Raw genomic sequence first — 18,753 nt, forward strand, 5'->3', positions numbered from 1 at the left:
GGACAGTTAAGAATGCTTTTTCTACTATAATTTCTTTCACAACTTTGGCTATGAGGAGTCTACTCCTCCTCACCCCACCCCCAGTGATTTAGGGGCTAGGTGTATAGAGGTAGCCTCTCATCCTCTGCTGCCTAGTCTGGTATACAGAATGAAGAAAAACATCTCAGCCAAGGACCTGGGCAAATGCCTGCCTCCCAAGAACCTGTGTATTAATCCGACCTGGATCATGATGATATGGAACTTTAGGAGGAACGGGGCAACCTGAGGCAACGCTGGGAGAAAACCACCATGTTTCTTGGATGCACCCTTTTCTGAGCACTGCTCTTCCTCACATACCCACCAACCCACTCAAAGGCTCTCCTAAACAAACCAATCATTTACATGAACAAAGTTAAGCTGACTTGCAATATAGTAGACAGTGCAAGAGTTTTGAAAATAAATAGTCTTAGGTTCATATCACCTCTTACCATTTACTACTTGGGCAAGTTATATAAACCCTCTGAGCCTCAATTTTCTCATTTAAAAATAGGAGTGATAATATCTGTCTCATGCAATTATTGTAAAAATTGAATGAGATAAAATAGATGCCTTAAATCCTTTCTGGAATGAGGCAGAACATAAACAAACACACAAACAAATGAAATCTGTCTCAAGATCCCGACACAATGTTCCCTGGGATATCTGCATTTGTACATTTGTCTCCTAATCTCCACATGGGGGAATGAAAGGAGTCCCCAAAATCTTAGTGCAGTGGAGTTGGAGGCTCTTCCCAATCTCCAAAATACCATCATCCCTTGTAAGATCACCTGCCACACTAGGTTTAGGAGAAAGAAAGCAGCACAATACTAACCTCACTAGCTAATGCTTATTGAGCATTAGCTAAGAATCCTACAAGTCTTAACCCATGTAATCATCACAATACCCCTATAAGCTTCTATTATCACCCCCACTTATTAATGACAGACCTCAGACACAGAGAGGTTAGGTTAGGTAGTTGGCCAGAGGACACAGCCAATAAGAGGCAGAATTAAGATTATAAAGCAATAAGTCTGGTTCCAATGTTTGAATTCTTAACATATTTCTCAAAGGAAGGAAGTGGAAGGGAAGAAGTAAAGGAGGAAGGAAGGAAGGAAGGAAGGAAGGAAGGGTTGAAGTAGCTGGAAGAAGGAAGGAAGGAATAGGTTGAAGGAAGGAAGCAAGGAAGAAGGAAGGAGGAAGGAAGGAAGTAAATAGTTGAAGAAGGAAGGAGTTAAAGAGAAGCCAGAGGAATGAGTCTAAGACCATGCATTTTTTTCTTAAAAGCATGAGAAAAGAATTAGGAGAAACACACATGGGAAACACTTTCTTAGCCTCCACCCTGGGAAAACAGGGCCACCTTCCAGATCCCTGTCACCCATACAACATCTCTGATGAGAAACCAAAACTGTTTTACAACTTCCAATGCTAAGATCTCAACCAAGTCCACCTGTAGCCTCAGGGAGCCCATCCCTGTCTCAGCACTCCCTTTACCCCGCCAACTCTTCTCCAGCAGAACCAGAAGCCACCCTTAGTCTCAGGGCAGCTCTTTTCCATCCTGGGCCACTGGGAGCCATAGCCTGAATCAACCTGCAACCTCGTTTCCATCCAGAACTGATCTTTTCCAGGTCATAGTCATCTAACTTATGGGAAATTGTGAAGGCCAAAGGAATACCAAAGTCAAGGCTACTTGGATAAAAGACCCCATGTCACATACCAAGATTTATTATGATTACAGAAAATTAATTAGCAACAAAGGACTCTACACTAAATTTTACATTGATCTGTCATTTTTTCCCTGCTATCTCCCATAAAAATGCTTTAAATGCAGGCTGATTTAATGGAAACAGTAAAAATAGTGCTGAATGGTTTATATTTGCTGCAGAATTACCACAAAGTACATTTTAAGAAAAACTTGCAAGTTATGTGTATGTGTTTTCTTTAAGATAAGATTAGAGAGAGAAGTGCAGTTGCTTTTTTTTTTCTGTATTGATCTAGACGAACTCCCATGGGCTCAGTTCCTTGTTTCTAAAAAATCTTTACACTTTCACAATCACGTCCAAACACTTGTCAAGAGAGAGTCTTAGCAAAGAGGCCTGTGGAAGAAAGTCAGCTGTGTGGCCTCAGCCTTGACAATGTTACACAGGGTAATAATGATAATCATGTGACTGAGCTCTACATGAAAGAGACGTGACTGGTTGTCTAACTGACGTGGTTCCCATCGTCCTCGACCTAACCCATGAGTTTGGCTGTCCTGGCAAGGTTTAGTCACCACCTGAATGACTTGGCCCTGGTGACCACTACCAAAGCAGGAGACTGGCCACATCATTCAGCTTCAGGTCCCCAAGCGTGTTTACCAGGGCCAGAAGTCGAAACAAAGCCTCAGGAAGACACGGTTTCTAACCTCATAAAGCTTAAAAGGGCAGCTTAAGATCATGTTCATAACCTACAAACTCCTAAATTTTGGCCAAGAATGTCAGAATCTTTCCTGATTTAATAGAAAGGGGTTGATGCATTTGTTCTCTCATTCACCAAATATTTGTTGAGCATCTATGATGTATCAGACACTGGAGACACAATGATGAATGATCCATCATCCTGTCTTCAAGGAGGTTGGCGGGGGATGGGGAGTAAGACACAGGAACTTCCTGTAGAGGCCAGTGGAAAACATCGACTCCCGCCAGACTGGACCACCTGTTATCTGAACACATGGCCTGCATGGCCTCTGCTCATGTGCTCATGCCAGCCTGTCTTTCTGCATTGTCCTTTTCCCAATCCCTGCCCCGCTTCATAACCCATCTTCAAGGTGTACCTCTCCTGATCACTGAGTTCAAGACACCATTTGCCCTCTAGTATACAGTATCTGTGCCACTTATTTAGCTCTTCTATACTGCCATTCACTATAAATTTTGGTGCATGCTTTTACTCTTTCTCTCTAGTCTCACTAGTAAGCTCCTGAAATCCAAATATAAAGCCAAACCTTTAGGATCCCCAGAACATTTAATACTTTATCTACTGTGCAACAATGCACCAATAAATACCTGAGGAATGGAATTCAAGTCAACAAATTCTGACAGAGATCTAGACATAAGATATCTTTTCACATGCTACAGGAAGATGGAAAAGTAAATAAGAGGCTTTTACTATAAGTGAGATCGGGTACTTTGGATGGTTCTGGACAGAATGTTGATCTGCTCTCATAATCCAATCCTAATATATTTTGTTGTAAGGATGTTTCAACATAATTTCTTGGGGTTATGCTTAACATGTGAAGATTCATTTAACTAAGAATTGGGGGGGTGTTTAAACAAATAAGGTGGCTGCTATTCATAAATCACAAATGTCTTTCTTACCTTCTTTTCCTTACTGAAATCTCATAAATGAGTTGAGTTGCAGATAGTTTCATGGACCAGTGCCATTCCATGAAGAAAGCTGTGGTCTTCTGTAAGAATATCTCCTACTTATTGAGCTCTCAATAAAGATATTCATTTGCATACTTTCTTCTCACAAATCCTCACAATATAGCAAGCTAGGTCTTATGACTTCCCTCTTAAAAATAAGGAAACTGAAGATCAGAGAAATTAAGTCATTTGCCCAAGTTCACTTAGCTAGTAAAAGGTAGAGCTGAGAACAATCTAAGCCTCATGGTATTGCGACAGTTAAAACCATCTCTGAAAAACATTCTATTGAATAGCATGTAGGGTTTGAGGGCTCACTTTTGTGAGCCAGCCCTACGTCAATATTACGAGTATTGGATTGTCACACAGCAGCAAGATGGTGCACGTTCCTCTGTCTTGTCATCTGCCATCCATGGCCCTCACATGCTGTCAAAAGTGCCCCTTCATTCTAGGCTTGAAAAAACTTGGTACCTTTGTTCTCTTGAGATGACTGTCAACCCTTCAATCTCAGCAGTAGCTTGCCTCACATCAGACATGCCAGACATTTTCCGTTAAATATGTAGAGACTAACCTGGTATGGAATGGTGGGAGCCTTAGAGGATTGTGGGTTGTTTTTTTTTTCCTGTGCCTTAGCTTCTTATGATTTTTTGTTTTGCGTGTGCATTTTCTGATATTGTATTTCACTGTCTGACTGGCCTTTCTACTCAAAACCCAGACTGGTGATTCCTCTAGCAATGCTAAGTAGACATATCTTTTTGTATCTCTGTGATTCTAGTGATATGAAAAGCAACTGAATACATAGACTGATTCATAGTTTGCATTGTCCCTTATTCTTGCAGTCTGGGAGTAATAATATACTTGATTTTAATCTTAGTTCTACAGGTAACCAAATATGTGACCTTGGGCAAATCTCTCTATTTTTTGAAGGGGGTGAAACTGAGCTCCTTGCAGAAATAAATCTGGGTTTTTTTGTTTTTCGTTTGTTTTGTTTTGTTTTGTTTTGTTTTTTGACCCATCACTCTTTTTTCACCTTCTGTAGAGAATTATTTGTCTATGGAAGCTTTCAGGGCTTTTATAGTGTTAAGTCACTTGAACTCCTGCAATTTGTAAGAGAAGCATAGGCATCAGATTAACAGGGGACCTTGGAGAACTTTAAATCCAATATCCACATTTTGCTGATGAAGCAATAAATCTCTAGGAGGTGCAGGGACTTGCCCTAGCCCATGCAAATTAGGACCAGAATCTGCGACTCACTCCCAAACAAGCAGTCTTGGTACATACTACTTCCAGCCTCCAGGTCAGAAATGAACCTTGATATTTACAAACCAACTCTCCTGCCTTTTTGATGGACTCTAATTTATTCATTATGATGAAGCCACCAGCGAAAATGTGTGGTTAGTTTTTTTCCTCGGCAAATTCATGCAAAGTTGAAGACACTTTCTCTGGCTAAGAATACAATCGATGAGAAAACATCCCACATTTCAGGCATTCGGCGTAAAGTGCCTTGTTCAATGTCATTGGGCAAATGAGAGACAGAGCCAGAACTGGAAGTGGAAAGTTTCTAAGGGACACCTGGAAGATAATGGATGGTGACAGTTTGTCCATACAGTCTTCTGGCTTCACAAAGTCCAGATGGATGTCCCACACTGTCAGATTGATTGATTGAAGCACCATTGCTAAAATGTTCTCAAATCCCCAGCACATGGATATGACTACACATTTGTTTCTAGGAGACTCTAGGTCAGAACATAACCTTCTCCCTTGCAAGCACTAGCAGAGTTGCCACCAGCTAAAGAGGAAAACAAGACCCTAATGAGCAAGTTTTGTGACCACTGGGATGTAAGAAGAGAGAGCATGGGTTTGTTTTTCATTGGGTTTTTGGCTGTCTCTTAAACAAATCTGACCCCAGGTATAAGCTTGCCCTTTTCTGGTCCCAACTTCCCTGGTTATGAAATACATGTTTGGCAACTGCTCTGAAAGTTATTAAAGTTGCAGCAGTAAACTATGGGAGGCCAGAGAGTTTCAGACAAAAGTTATTGCATCAGTAACTCAGAAACTAATTCCTAAATCTCTTGACACATTTATCCAGAAGGCTAATGCCAATATAGAAATGGAAATCATTGTCAAGGGCCACTGTGTACCTGGAATTAAAATCCATCATACCTCAGAGCAGAGAGCTATGTTTTGGCAGGATATGAATAGACATGCCTTTCACTATCATCTTTCCTCAAAAATAAGGTCCTTTATTTTTCAGGAGAACAAGAAAAATCTGCTTTCTTTTTTTTTCTTAAGAACCCCTCGTTTATATTTTCTTTTCAAATATTTCTTTCTTTGACAGTTCTACATTTAAGCCAAAAGGCCTCCGTGTCCTTATTCAATTGCACTGGTTTTATTTTGAATAGAAAACCTGCTGGGTACAGTAACAGAACAATCTTTACAACAGCAATAATCCCTTCTATAGCATCTATTGTGGGGAAACTTAATATACTTTTATTAAATGGCTAAAGCATTGGCTCCAGTGATCTGAAGTAACTACACAAGAGCATAGGAAGGCAATAAAACTACCTCCTTCACTCAGCAGACTCCCACTGCATGCCCAGCAACATGGCTGGGACCAGAGACTCAAAACTCCCAAGAAAGCCCCGCTGAAAGACCATTGATTGCCTTAGGCATCACCTTCATCCCCAAAAGTCAGCAAAGCTGAAAAGACTTGAGGAGCTCCAGTGTTGCAACCAGATGGAGGAATGGGTCCTCTGACTCAGTGTTGGAAAATTAACAACAAGCCTCAGAGTTTTAAATGTACGTGCACTTTGACTTGGGTTCTAAGAATTTGTTCTAAAGGTTAGCTTCAGCATGATCATAAAGAGGAAAAATCAGGAGAATGCACAAATCATTAAAAAATGCAACCATTGGACTGATCATGTAATCTATATTTATTGTCTCATAATAGTAAAACATACCATTGACTGGCAAAGTGCAGTCGCAGACCGCATATGCGGTACAGGCTTATTTATGTAGAATCACAGCTGAAAGGCTGTTCACTGAGGTGTTGACCATGGTTATCTCTGAATAATGAGCTTCTGAAGTTTTTTTTTTACCAACTTTTCTGAGTCGTTGGATTTTTAACATTTTTTATAATGAGCATCACTTTATACTTGAGGGTGCTTTAAATTTTTTTAAAACAGAAAGCTATTCTTTTCCTAAATTCCTTAGCGGTTACACTGCCATACCCAATCCCAGCCTACAAGACAGTATGAGACCTTGTGATGCGTTCACGCTGCTCACGCATGGATACCAGTCCCTCTTTGTTCTCAGGGATGAGTTCCAAGTGGGTGCCTGAAGTCATGAATAGTACTGAACCTTATATATATTATGCTTTTTCTTACACATACATACTTATGGTAAAGTTTAGTTTATAAGTTAGGCACAGTAAGAGATTAACAACAACTACTAATAAAAGAGAACAATTATAACCATATACTGTAATATAAGTTATGTGGATGGCTTTGGGGCCATTATTAAGTAAAATAAGGATGGCTTGAAAACATGCACTGTGATACCATGACAGTCAGCCTGATAACCCAGAGGGCTGCTAAGTGTCTAAGGGGTGGGTAGTGTATACAGCTAGGATAGGCTTTACACAGGGACGATTCACATCCTGGGCGGACAGAGCAGGACTGTGCAAGACTTCATCACACTATTCAGAAAAACGTGCAATTTAAAACTTATGAATTGTTTATTTCGGGAATTTTTCATTTACTATGAGTAACTGAAAAGGCAGAATGCAAAACTGCGGATGGGGGAAATACAGTGTACATATATCAAAACTCATCAATGTATACACTTAAAGTCATCAGACTGTGCCCTTTTAGTATGTGCAATCTATTCAACATCAATTATACCTCAATAAAATTCTTTAAAAGGGAGAAAAATATGAAATAAACCATTGTAATTTCCATTCTTCATACAAAATTGTCAAAATAACTATATACTTTTAAAATCCTGAATCAATGTTGGAAAGTAAATTTGATGTTCCACTCAGTGACAGGAGGCTATTCCAAGAGGTTAATAGCCTGAGCGAGGTGTAAAATGTTCATTTAGCTTATTCTCTGTTCTCCCACGGTGTCAGCGTCCTTGATTACAGATGGATACAGAGCTGCTGTTGTCTTTTTCTGTTTTGCACCTTTTTGCAGAGTTCACGTCAATCTTAGATACCTTTTACCCCAAACGCATGCTTCAGAGCACTTGAATTTTCCTGTAGTAACTAAATAGCCTTTGCTACTTTTCCTTAAGTAACTATATAGCAAACTGAGGATTCTGAGACTCTAGGATCAGATAAAACTCTGAAAACCAAGCATTCTTTCCAGAGATAATTATAAATAGATAATTGTTTTGAAAACTATTCCTTTACTCTGCTGCCAGGTTTTCTCAAGTATATATATTCTTTTCCTGTAAGACTAACTACTGAAATAGTTCAAAGGTTAGTAATTGCTGAAAGAGAATATGACACACACACACACACACACACACACACACACACACACACACACACACACACACACACAAAACCCACCAGTGCCACAGTGGGTTTGAGAATTGGGTCTCTCAATGAGCTGGACGAGGAAACAAATGTTTCTGTGCTGCTCTCAGGGTCACTGTCCTCAGAGCCACTGAGTGTTTCATCCCTTGAAGAATGTGGGCCCTGAAGCCACTGCAGGAGCAGGCCCTCTGCAGGTTAAGCCTGCTTCTCATCACTGTTTTTCTGTTTTTTTTTTTCCGATGCAACCAGTTGGACAGTGCTAGAGGGAAGAATTGGGCGCCCAGAGAACCCGTTTCGAGTGGCCTTGGAATACATCTCAAGTGGAAACCGAAGCTTATCTGCAGTGGACTTCTTTGCCCTGAAGAACTGCAGTGAAGGTATTGAATCTGGTTTTCCCCTTCACTCCTTAATAGCTTGTTGTCTCAAGTGTGTCAGTAACCTGCTGCCACGATCAGCTGGGAATGTGCATTCTTCTCTAGCAAAGTCTGCAGTGCGTAGGGGCTTATTCTGAACATGATCTAGTGCTTCATAGCCCAGCTAACCAATTTTCAAAGACTGAGTATAACCTTACATCTGCTTAACTTAAAACTTTATCAAATAGAATATAGTCTTTATTAGATAATATATTAGCTTAAATTTTCTGGCTGCCAAATGATTTCAGATATGTTTTGTTGTTGTTGTTGTTATTGTTTTTATTGTGGAAAATTTTAAATGTATACAAATAAATAGAGTCACGCAATGAACACTCATGTGCCCTCAACCCAGTCTCAGGAATTATTAACATTCTACCATTTTTGTTTCACTTATATCTCTTCCCGGTCCTTACTCCCCCAACTTGATGATGGTTATTATACTTTGTTTTTCCTGAGGCAGAATTTACAGCTAAGCATTTGTAATGATTTGGTTTATTTGATTTGGCTATTATTAAGGGACAGCATGGGAAATGGTTATATGTCAGATTTTTCACTTATTTTGTAAAGAACGTTAGAGCATGGTCCACTGTGTCATCGAATTCCTTTTGCATAACTCACATTGTGAATTTATTTCAAGAGACGACATCTCTCTCCTGAATCATAATTTGTCGATTTTTTTTCTTTTTGCCTTTGTTGCCAGAAAACTGAACTAAATGCAATACTCCATCATAGTAATTATATCTGTGTAGTCTTTGGATAAGCTTATTCCCTCTCCTTCTACAGAGTTTTTAATCTTCTCTTTTCAAAATCATTTATGTATCTTTTCTTAAAGATTGTCTCAATCCTGACTGGTAAGCAGGATGAAATAAATCATCAATAGATATATGAGATTGATCTTCCCTTGACTTTTCAGAAAACCTAGGGTCGTAATCATAAACATTCCGTATTGTTGTCCACATGTAAAGGGTATAGGAGACAAGTCTAGGAGAATCTTCAGGAAGAAGTTGCTTTCGTTATTGCTATTCTCCTGCTGTGCCTGCCTCTTCCCAGAGGTTCACTGGGGAGAGAGCTCTCACCTGTGCCTTAGAGCCTGTAGTTTGAGAGGCCCAAGAATGAAGTGTGGACAGGAAAGAAGGCTGTGGCACTCTCAACCTGAATTCTCTATATAGGCTGTTCATGAACAACCACGACAGCCAATAACACATAACCATCTGTTGCACAGAGGCCTCGTTTTGAATCTTGGAGCTGCTATACAAAAGGGACTCCCTTAGGAACACCCAGCTCCTTATGTTCCTGTGGCCCTTCATTTATTGCTGGCCCTGCAAGAACTTTCACAAAGTACTTATTTTTCTTTAATCAAAACTAGTTTATGTGTGGGACAAAAAAAAAAATCACCATAATGTGATAGATTGAACTGCAGTTCAAGTTGAAAAGGTGAGTAACCTGTGATGTGAGGCAATGTACAAGAAATATGTGGTTTGGAAGAAAGCCAGGAGCTTGCACAAATGTTTCCATGCTCACGAACTTGGGGATTTGTGAACGTCTCTGGACATCATCAGTCCTTGCAAATGTCAACGGTCTGTGTACTGTCCAAAAGAAGCCATGTGTTGAAATGGAGCTAGTAAACAGGGATGTGACAGGGAGAAGGTATCAGTTCCCAGAATTGCGCTAATCTCATTTGAGCAACATCAGGAGAAGAAAAAAAGGAGACCACAAATCTCCAGATATCAGGCCCAGCACGTTACTTCTACAAAAAGTCTTTGTCCCTTTGATCAAGGATCTCAACCAGTTGTACAGATTTTTTTCTTTCTGACCCCTACAACTCCCTTTCACTTGCAAAATTCTTCCTCTGTAGCTCGTTGCATTTGTACTTAGTCAGTTGCAGAATGTAAAAGACCTGTTTCTTGTCTGCTTCTCTACTCTTGTGAAACCAAGAAAGTTGACCTCTCTAACTTCTCTAATGATCCAGAAGGTATTTCTTCTGGCAGGACACTTTCTTAGCAGAGAGAGAAAAGAAGTCTGCCTCTGATTTCCTAGGGAAGGTGCATTGGCTAAGAGACCTACAAAGATTCTCATGGCTCAGCTACCTTTCTTCAGAGGCTCTAAGTCCAAGAACAGATGGTCTCTGTGGGAAGCAGATGTTCTCTGCACTCCTCTGTCTTGGACTCCTGTGGCCACCTAGGGGTGTGATAGAATCACTGTGGATATGTAAGGCAGAAAGCAGAGGAAAGCAAAGTGATCCCACTGTTCCCTGAGAATCTCTAACTCATCCCCCCATAGCAGAACAAATTCAAGTGCACATCAGTTGGTTATGGACAAGTTGAAAACATAAGAAGCATGCTAAAGCTGTGCTCTCTATTTAAGCTATGCTCACTCTTTAAGTTATTTTGGAGGTATACTCAAGGCCTATTTGATGTAGACAAATCTACATTTTCTGTGGTCATTGCTTTGGTTAGGTCATGAAGGGGAAGAGATAAAGGGAGAGAAGGGTATTTTTGAGAAGGGTAAAGAGGGCTGGTGAAATGCTAACCAGGGTTGTAGGTAGGTCTACAGGATGTCTGATCTATTTTCTGACTTGGTCCCCTTCTATGGGGCATAGACAGAGCATGAGGGGAGATGCATCAGTAGAACTCCGCAGCTCTTCCTTGTCCCACATGAAGAGAGGCACCATTTAAATTAATCCAGGGAAGCCTTACAGGGGATGTTGGAGCAATTCTCCCTGCAAAGGAGGTGCCATCTATCTGTGGATATCATCAGAGCAGAGGCCATACCTCTTACCTCATAGGCTCCTGGCAGCCTGGCCCAAACTGGGCATTTCTGTTCCAACGGCAAGCAAGGTCCCAGCAGGATTTTCTGTCTATACTATAAAATGTAGGTTACCATGGCATTCTGTCTTGGGGCTGCCAGCAGAAATGTCTCTGTGTAGCAGACTCATCTATCCATGCATTCACTTATTCATTCTACAGACACCAAGCAAATACTAAGCTGAATGCATTCTGACACTGATATAAACACGCTGCTTCTATCTTAGGACTGAGTTTTGGTGCGGTGGCTTTAAGATCTCCACACTACTCTGGGCAGAAACTGCTCCCCAAAGGGCATCCCTGACTTACATTAATTTGCACCAGAGCTATTGAATAGGTGCTCAATTTATAGAGATGTCTTCCTCCAAACAAGTGCCAATGTGCCTTTCTCAGAAAGACCACAGAGTGATCACTGAACCAGCAATCAGGGGATTTAAGTCCCCTTTCCACCTCTTATTTGCCTTAACCAGCCAACTCTTCAGTTCAGAAGGGACATTAAAGGTCTCCTCCAGAATTGGCACATTGTTTTTTAATTTAAAATAGGGATAACAGTATGTCAGTGGCTGTCCCAAAATTTACCTTAATCATGAGAGTCAAATGAGAAGGCAGCTGTGGAGGCGTGTTGTGGATGATGCCCTGAGCTACCTGGCCTCTCTGGGGCCTCACCTGGCCTGAAACCTTTAAAAACAAAGCTGTTCCCTCCATGCCACTCAGTTTCTCATAAAGAAAATACTATTCACAAAAATAAATATACTTTTCTGACGCCTCCTGCAAAGCTTTGCGATGTTAATGATAACCGGAATCCAAGGGGATGATGGGAGCCACAGCACTGCCAACCTGAGACTGGCAGGAAGGTGGCCCCACGTGGGTTGGCAAGGGACCGAACCAGCTATGCAGTTGTGGGATCTCTTGCCTGGAAGTGAAAGCCAGTGAGAAACCATAGCCACAGTCTAGTGTCCTCGTTTAGTTCTCATTGTGTCCTCCGGGTGGAAAGTGAACCTCGTTTCCAAAACACTCCCCTTCTTAACTCTCTCCAAAACTTTCTTTCCATAATTTATCTGTGGACCGTACTGTTTAGAAGATAAGCATTAAAATGACGATTTCATCTGGCTGCTGAGATCTACTCACACCTCCCCCACAGCGTGCCTTTGTTCTAGCCGTGCTGCCTGAAGAGTGCTCTCCCTGCGACTTTCATTCTCTTTCAAAGTCCTGCACTTCTTATAAACCTCGGCTCAAATACTATCTCCTCCAAGAAGTCTCAGCTCAGAATTGTTTCCATATATTTCTATTTCGGAACAGCCTACTTCTTTCCAGAGTTATTTATGTGTATCACTCAATAGATGCTTTTTTTTTAACCTCTGTATCTCTGTGAGATGCTTTTCTCATGGTAAGCACTGAATAAAGGTATTCTTGTTACGATGTAGGAGAGAGAGCACAGTCTTCGGAATCATGATGAATGTGGAACAATCCCAGCTCCAACACTTACTACACTTTTGAGCTCATAAAAGTTTTTTAAAATTTATGAGTTTTGACCTTCTCATCAGTAGATGGGGCTAATAATGCATAATTATAGAGCCGTGGAGGAATTAAAACTGATATTATGTGTAGAGCCCCTAACACAGTGCTTGGCACAATAAATACTATCACCTTCTCTCTCCCACATCCCCTGACTGAGCTGAATGTCCTCATTCGGGAACCAAGGCTGAATAATTCTGCACAGTTACCCCCAGACGTGCGTATAGGTTCACACCCACTTTTTACTTTTCCTAGGCCTTATTTGAACCATTGAGCCGATGGAAAGTTTATCCCGTTTTCAGCAGAGACTCTGACGCCCAGACCTACATTCTGATTCTGAAAGCAGCTGCTTCCCTTCTGTCTCCCTCACAATCTGTGCTTTTATCTCTAATAAAGTCCTCTTTTCCCTTTGTGTCAGAGTGCACAGAATCCATTGTAACATGCAAAGGAGTAGAACTTTATAATCCTGTGGGATAGTTGGAGGCCAGAGAAGAACCTAGGAGTCCTTTGACCTGCTTATCACACAGACCGAGCACAGGGTCTCAAACAGCCAGGCCCCTTGCTGGTAGAACAAGGAAAAGATTTTGCCAGTTCTTCCTTTCCCTATTGATGTATAGCTGCTGTTGGCAGACTTCTTTACTTTGGAATGGCTTATTCATAATCACTAATAAAGCCAATTAAAAATACTCTGCAAAGTGCTTAGGCACAATGATTGCTTGGATGACTATTTTAAATATTCAACTGTTGGAAATTGCCCGGACATGGGGCAGACACAAAAGGTTTTTAAGTATAAATAAACAAGGAACCAGTGTGCTGAGGTCATTGTACTTTCAGAAGAAAATTACTTTCAAATTATGACTACATGAAAGAAATAATTGAAAAGATTAATCGCACTAAAATAATTGGTCTATTTTACAAGTAATTTGGAGCAATATTCAGTCATTGACATCAGTGTCTAGTGGTAAAATAGTAATGAATTTCATTCTGTAATGTATTTATTTTATTAATAGTACTAAGTGGTATTGTTACCGCTTATAAATATTTCATAACTTTTAATTCATTAAAATGTTTAAAGAATTTTCAAAAATATTTATTAGTTTTAAATCATCCTTAGTATTCGATGTGACTGCAACTCTGCCTGGATAATTTTAAAAATTATTGTTTTGGGTAATGGGAGTCTCTTTGAATGTGTAGGATTAAACCCCAGTTATTAATGAGACCAGCACGCCAGCAGGTGATGAATGAAGGGCTTGGCGAAGCTGTGTTCCCTCTCCAGGTCTCTAAGGACCCTCTATAGAGGGACATTCCTTTAAATCTATGGCTATAAGGAGAACAAGGTGGACCCAGATAAATTAACTCCAAAGATGATAAGAGAAATGTCAGTTTAGACATTGGTTTCACCACCTCTCCCACACCCTCTCCATCTTTCTGAAACAGCCAACTGCAGAATTCATACATTCCAACCTCACCTCTTCTCTCTGTTTCTTTCATTCTTTGATAGAGGCCATAATGAGTGCAATGGGCAAAAAGATGCAACAGGAAGAAGAGCAAGAGACACTGCATCATGAACAGTGGAAAGAGAATAGGATATGGATAAGAAAAACATAGATTTGAATCCTGAGTTACGTAGGTGCTGTGTGTCCATTACATCCTGTAGTACTAGATAATTCTCATGTGATAATTCTCAAGCTCTCAGGGGGTCCGCAGAGCTTCAAATGCATAATGTGTGCACCCTGTGTGACACAGTGCCTGCATCCTAGTAGGAAATCAGAGTTAGTTCTGCCCCTCCCTAACTCAGAGAGCACCCCACGGTAGTGCTGGCCCACTAGCCTTGGCAACTTTTAATTAATCATGGTACAAACAATCATTACAAGTCATCAAGAAACACAGGATTAACAGTGAATTGCACAACTCGGGGGCTTGATGAAGTCTAAGGACTCCCTGGAGGAGAGAGGGGATGACTCCACTCTCAATGCTGTGCCCTGCAGGCCTAACATCAGTCTCGCCGCACAGCTTCCAGAACCTTGTCCACACGGGAACTGGCTGGAGGCCTTTGGCTGTGGGCAAATTGGGAGGGGCCAGGATCCAGCAAGTAGGTTGGGATAAAGTGGGGCCAGTGCTCCTCACACTTGGACACTTAGATATCAAGGATGTGTAGTGGTGTTCTGAGCATGTGCAAACCCACCAAATCAACACGGTACACCTTTCCAGAGCTTCAGTTTTACCAAAAGATTGGAGTGGAGAGACATTTTTATATTAAAACTAGTATGGCTATACATTGGGCTCCAATGCAAACTACACACAAATTTTAAGATAAAACATGGGTGTTAAAGACCTTTCCTATTCATCATAGTTCCTGTACTCTGAGAGGTGACTTCATCCTTTTCTGCAGTTTGGGTCACATCCGAGACGATGTTGGTGAGGCACTCCTCCTAGGGAACAGAGGGCTATGGGTAAGAGAATAAGGTACAGCCAGGGCTAGAATTGGCTACTGGAAAGCTGGAGCCAAAGGGCAGGTATCCTCTCCTTATCAGTGATAGGAGGCGGGATCCCAAAGTGACACCAGAGACCAGGAGTGGGGTCCTAACCCACCAAATCAGGCAGAAAAGGGCTCGGTTCCTAAAATTGAAGTAGGAAGTCAGGGCCAGACTAACCAAATATTACATTTTAAAGTCCTCTGTGCATTGACCTAAAGCTTCTTAAATTTCCCAAAGGACGGAACTGATCTCTTTGTTTTATTTTGTTTTCTTTTGCTTGAATGGAGTCACACGGTGGGGCATTAAACTTTTATCGGAAGATCTGGGAGACATTTTACTTCCTCTCTGCCCAGAGCCTTGGACAGAGCTCCTCACACCAGGGGCTGCGAGAACCAAACATCAAAGCCCTCTGGAGGGGAGGACTGTGAGCAGGGGCGGAGGGAGCCGTTTGCGAGCTGGCGGGCATGGACGGAGAGCACAAGGGCATGCACTTGCTGAGGTGCAATGCTTTTTCTCTTTTACTCGTGATTATTTTGAAGTTTTTGGCGTTCTCTGTCTTCGAGTTACTCTGCAAGCAGTGTTTTTGGAGTTTTAGTTTGCCTCTCTAGTTGTGATTTGTTTGGGGAGGAAACACTGGAAGACACTTGCTCAGCAGCTGCCCAGAAGGCCCCGCAATCCACAGCTCGCAAACCACAGGGCCTGTGGTCTCTGTGCCCCCTTCTTTCCTCTACTCCAACATTTTGCAATTCTCTGAGCAGCATTTGGGTGGATGTACAGTCTTTTGGATTTTGCCGCTTCTGCTCTTTCATTTAGCTCTTAGTCAGCATTCTCTGTCTAAAGAACGCTTAACAAACATTGACTAATTATCCTTCATTAATCATTTATGCAACTGGTAGACCAGAGTCTTATCATTTCCTTCAAGAACAGGGGTGTAATATCCTGTGTGGGTCCCAAGTCTCATGCAGTGGGGAGGTGATGAGGCCATCATGGCAGCACTGAGATCGTCCCAAGCTCATGGGGGAGTGGGCCGGAAGGTGGGCATGGGCTCTGTGAGGCTACATCCTCACTAGGATGCCTTTAATGAACAGGAAGGAGGAGCCACGTTGCTGGCCAGTGGCAGCTGAGAGGCAATAAACTTTAATTAGAGGCTTCTTCCTGGAAATTCACATGGACATAATAAGTCTGTTATTTTAAAAGGCCCAGAGAGGTTTGAATGCCTCAACTTTCTTTTGCTATTATAAGCCGATCCTTTCAATCATCTGTGAAATGTACGTATAATGAAAATAAGCTCTGATTAGCTCCCCAATGCTTTAGGGATAGGCACTCTGGGTCAGGAGACCGCCTGTCTGTAGGTTTACGATTCAGGAACACACAGCAGGGCAGGTGACGCAGCTGAGAACAGCAGTAGAACAGACCTCTAAAGAGGGGCTGGGGAAGGCTGGGAATGGAGCAGGCTCCCTGCCCTCCCCAGAGGTCAGGGAGAGCCTGCGAGTAGCCCAAAGCCTCTCTCCCGTGGACTTGGGCTTATGAGTATGTAAAGTTGGGGTGAGAAAGTTCTAGAATTTCATTATGTGGATTAGAGCAGAAAGTTATAAGTAGAAATAGTCTCTATTTTCCTTCTTACCATCCCAGCACTGGTATCATTTTTGTTAGTACACAGACACAAACTCTTACTTGCTGGCTTTTCTATGCTCTCTCTCTCTATTATGTATGTATCCTAATGTTACAGAGCTGTCCTTCTGTCCATTTGCTGCCATTCTCCCTCTGGCATGGCCCTTTTGCCTGTTTCTCTCTCCACCCCTTACCTGTGGCTCTCTGTAATGCCAAAGTATCTGCTCAGTTCACAGAGTCGTATCATTTATTTACTCTGTGTGATCATAAATAAGTAAAGACATACAGATCATTTCCCTTCTCAGCTGTTTGTTTTAACATCTCGTGGACAGCCTCTCCCTGCATCTCCACACCCTCAGCCTCCTTCCTGCTGCCTCTCCCAGGCTCTGGATGTCTTTACCTTTTTGCTAATCTATTAACTCATTCTCACCTCTCAACTTTCTTCCTGTCCTTATATGAGGGTGAGCCCAGTCTTACTTAAGGCTGAGGTCCTTCCTGGTGTTCGTCATATGGCAAAGGCAAGGATGTAAGTAAATAAGACAGTCCGTCATTTTCCTCTGGGGGTCAAGAAATTAAATTGGAGCGAGGTCTTGGGTAATGGCAGCTGAAGTTGCACTCAGTACATGGTAAAACACTAGCAGCTGGGAAGAGTCTTGGGAACACTCTCATCAGCAAAGCACAGTCAAAGCTCATGGTAGGCACTAGAGGTTTTCTCCTTTGTCTTTCCCCATCTTTAGTAAAGTCACATTGAACACTCCAGCTTGCCTTGGTTGTACTCCAAGAGTATTTTCTGGGCTTTGGCCAGGGTTTTAAAGGCTTTAAACATCACTCCTAAAACTAGATTGATGATGGCAGTTGTGATCCACAGGATTCTCTAAGGAAGTGACAAAGAGAGGCAGGAAGGGAGGGAAGACACGTGGGAGGGAGGGGTAAAAGAGCTATGTGGCCTAGCCACTCCCCCCACCATGTGCTGAACTTGGGAGTTCTGAGTTAGCACTGGTTAAGAAATGTGGAATCTCCCTACCCAGTAGCTGTCCAGATGCATAAAATGGGCTCCCCACTTCACCACAACCTAGTAACTGGACCCCACAACAGGAACCCATGCTTCTACAACCAAGGCTGGAGACTTAATTAAAGAACCCAAACTCTTTGGTATTTTTTTTTTAATCGCATATATGCAGTATTATTATTATATTATTATATTATCTGTTGCAACTTCATCAGAAGCCTCACTGGTGCCACGATCTCTCATCATTGGTTGTTGCTTTTCAGAGATAAAAAATAAAAAGTCACCATTTGATGCAATATTTTGTCCGGTGTAGAACTCCCCCCGTACCCAGCCCGGCCCTTGGTTCCAGAGCACAGACAACCCCATTAAGTGTGGAATGAGGGCCGGCCCAGTACTCTCTCTACAGTGCTCCAGCAAAGCTTTGTAGAATTCAGGTGGATCGTTCAGGTACCACGGCCTGTTTCACTTGTCCCTCCTGTTAAGCTGCAAGGCTTCCGCCTCGTCTCTGCATCCCTAACACTTGGCTCAAAGCCTGGCACATGACAGGGGCTCCGTGAACTTCGTAAAGTGCTGAATGAGTGAATGAACAAGTGAGTCACGAGGGGGTGGACTGGGAAACTCGCGATTTTCAAAAGTGAAGAATTGTATTGCTAACTGAAGGATTTTTGTTTGTTTGTTTTCCCTTCTCCCTAGTTTTATATATTAACAGACTGAGGCCCAAAGTTAAGGTTCTGTAATCACCCAGTGACCAAGTCATGACTTTTAATCTATTTCATTTTTCCTTTAACCTCACTCTGTTATTTCTCAGCCTTGGAAAGATTAGAAAGTGACTTTAACATCCCTATATTTTGTTCCCCACTCCATGGGGAGCCTTATCCTGGATCATCACTATCCAGCACAGAGCCTAGCACAGACCAGATGCTCAGTCCATGGTCTTCATTAAATAAATGGGATGCATAGCATCCTGATAA

General features: G+C 41.9%; 1 protein-coding gene across 1 annotated transcript in view; it reads left to right on the top strand.

Annotated features, from left to right (window-relative positions):
* The window catches only part of ALK (ALK receptor tyrosine kinase), a 616,833-nt gene that overhangs the window by 449,161 nt on the left and 148,919 nt on the right, over positions 1 to 18,753 (top strand). The window contains 1 exon segment of the mRNA XM_039887489.1: positions 8,203 to 8,330. Within this exon segment, the coding sequence (XP_039743423.1) occupies positions 8,203 to 8,330 (128 nt within the window).

This window comes from Pteropus medius, unplaced genomic scaffold (genome assembly GCF_902729225.1).
Source record: "Pteropus medius unplaced genomic scaffold, Ma_sr-lr_union100, whole genome shotgun sequence".
Classification (NCBI taxonomy): domain Eukaryota; kingdom Metazoa; phylum Chordata; class Mammalia; order Chiroptera; family Pteropodidae; genus Pteropus; species Pteropus medius.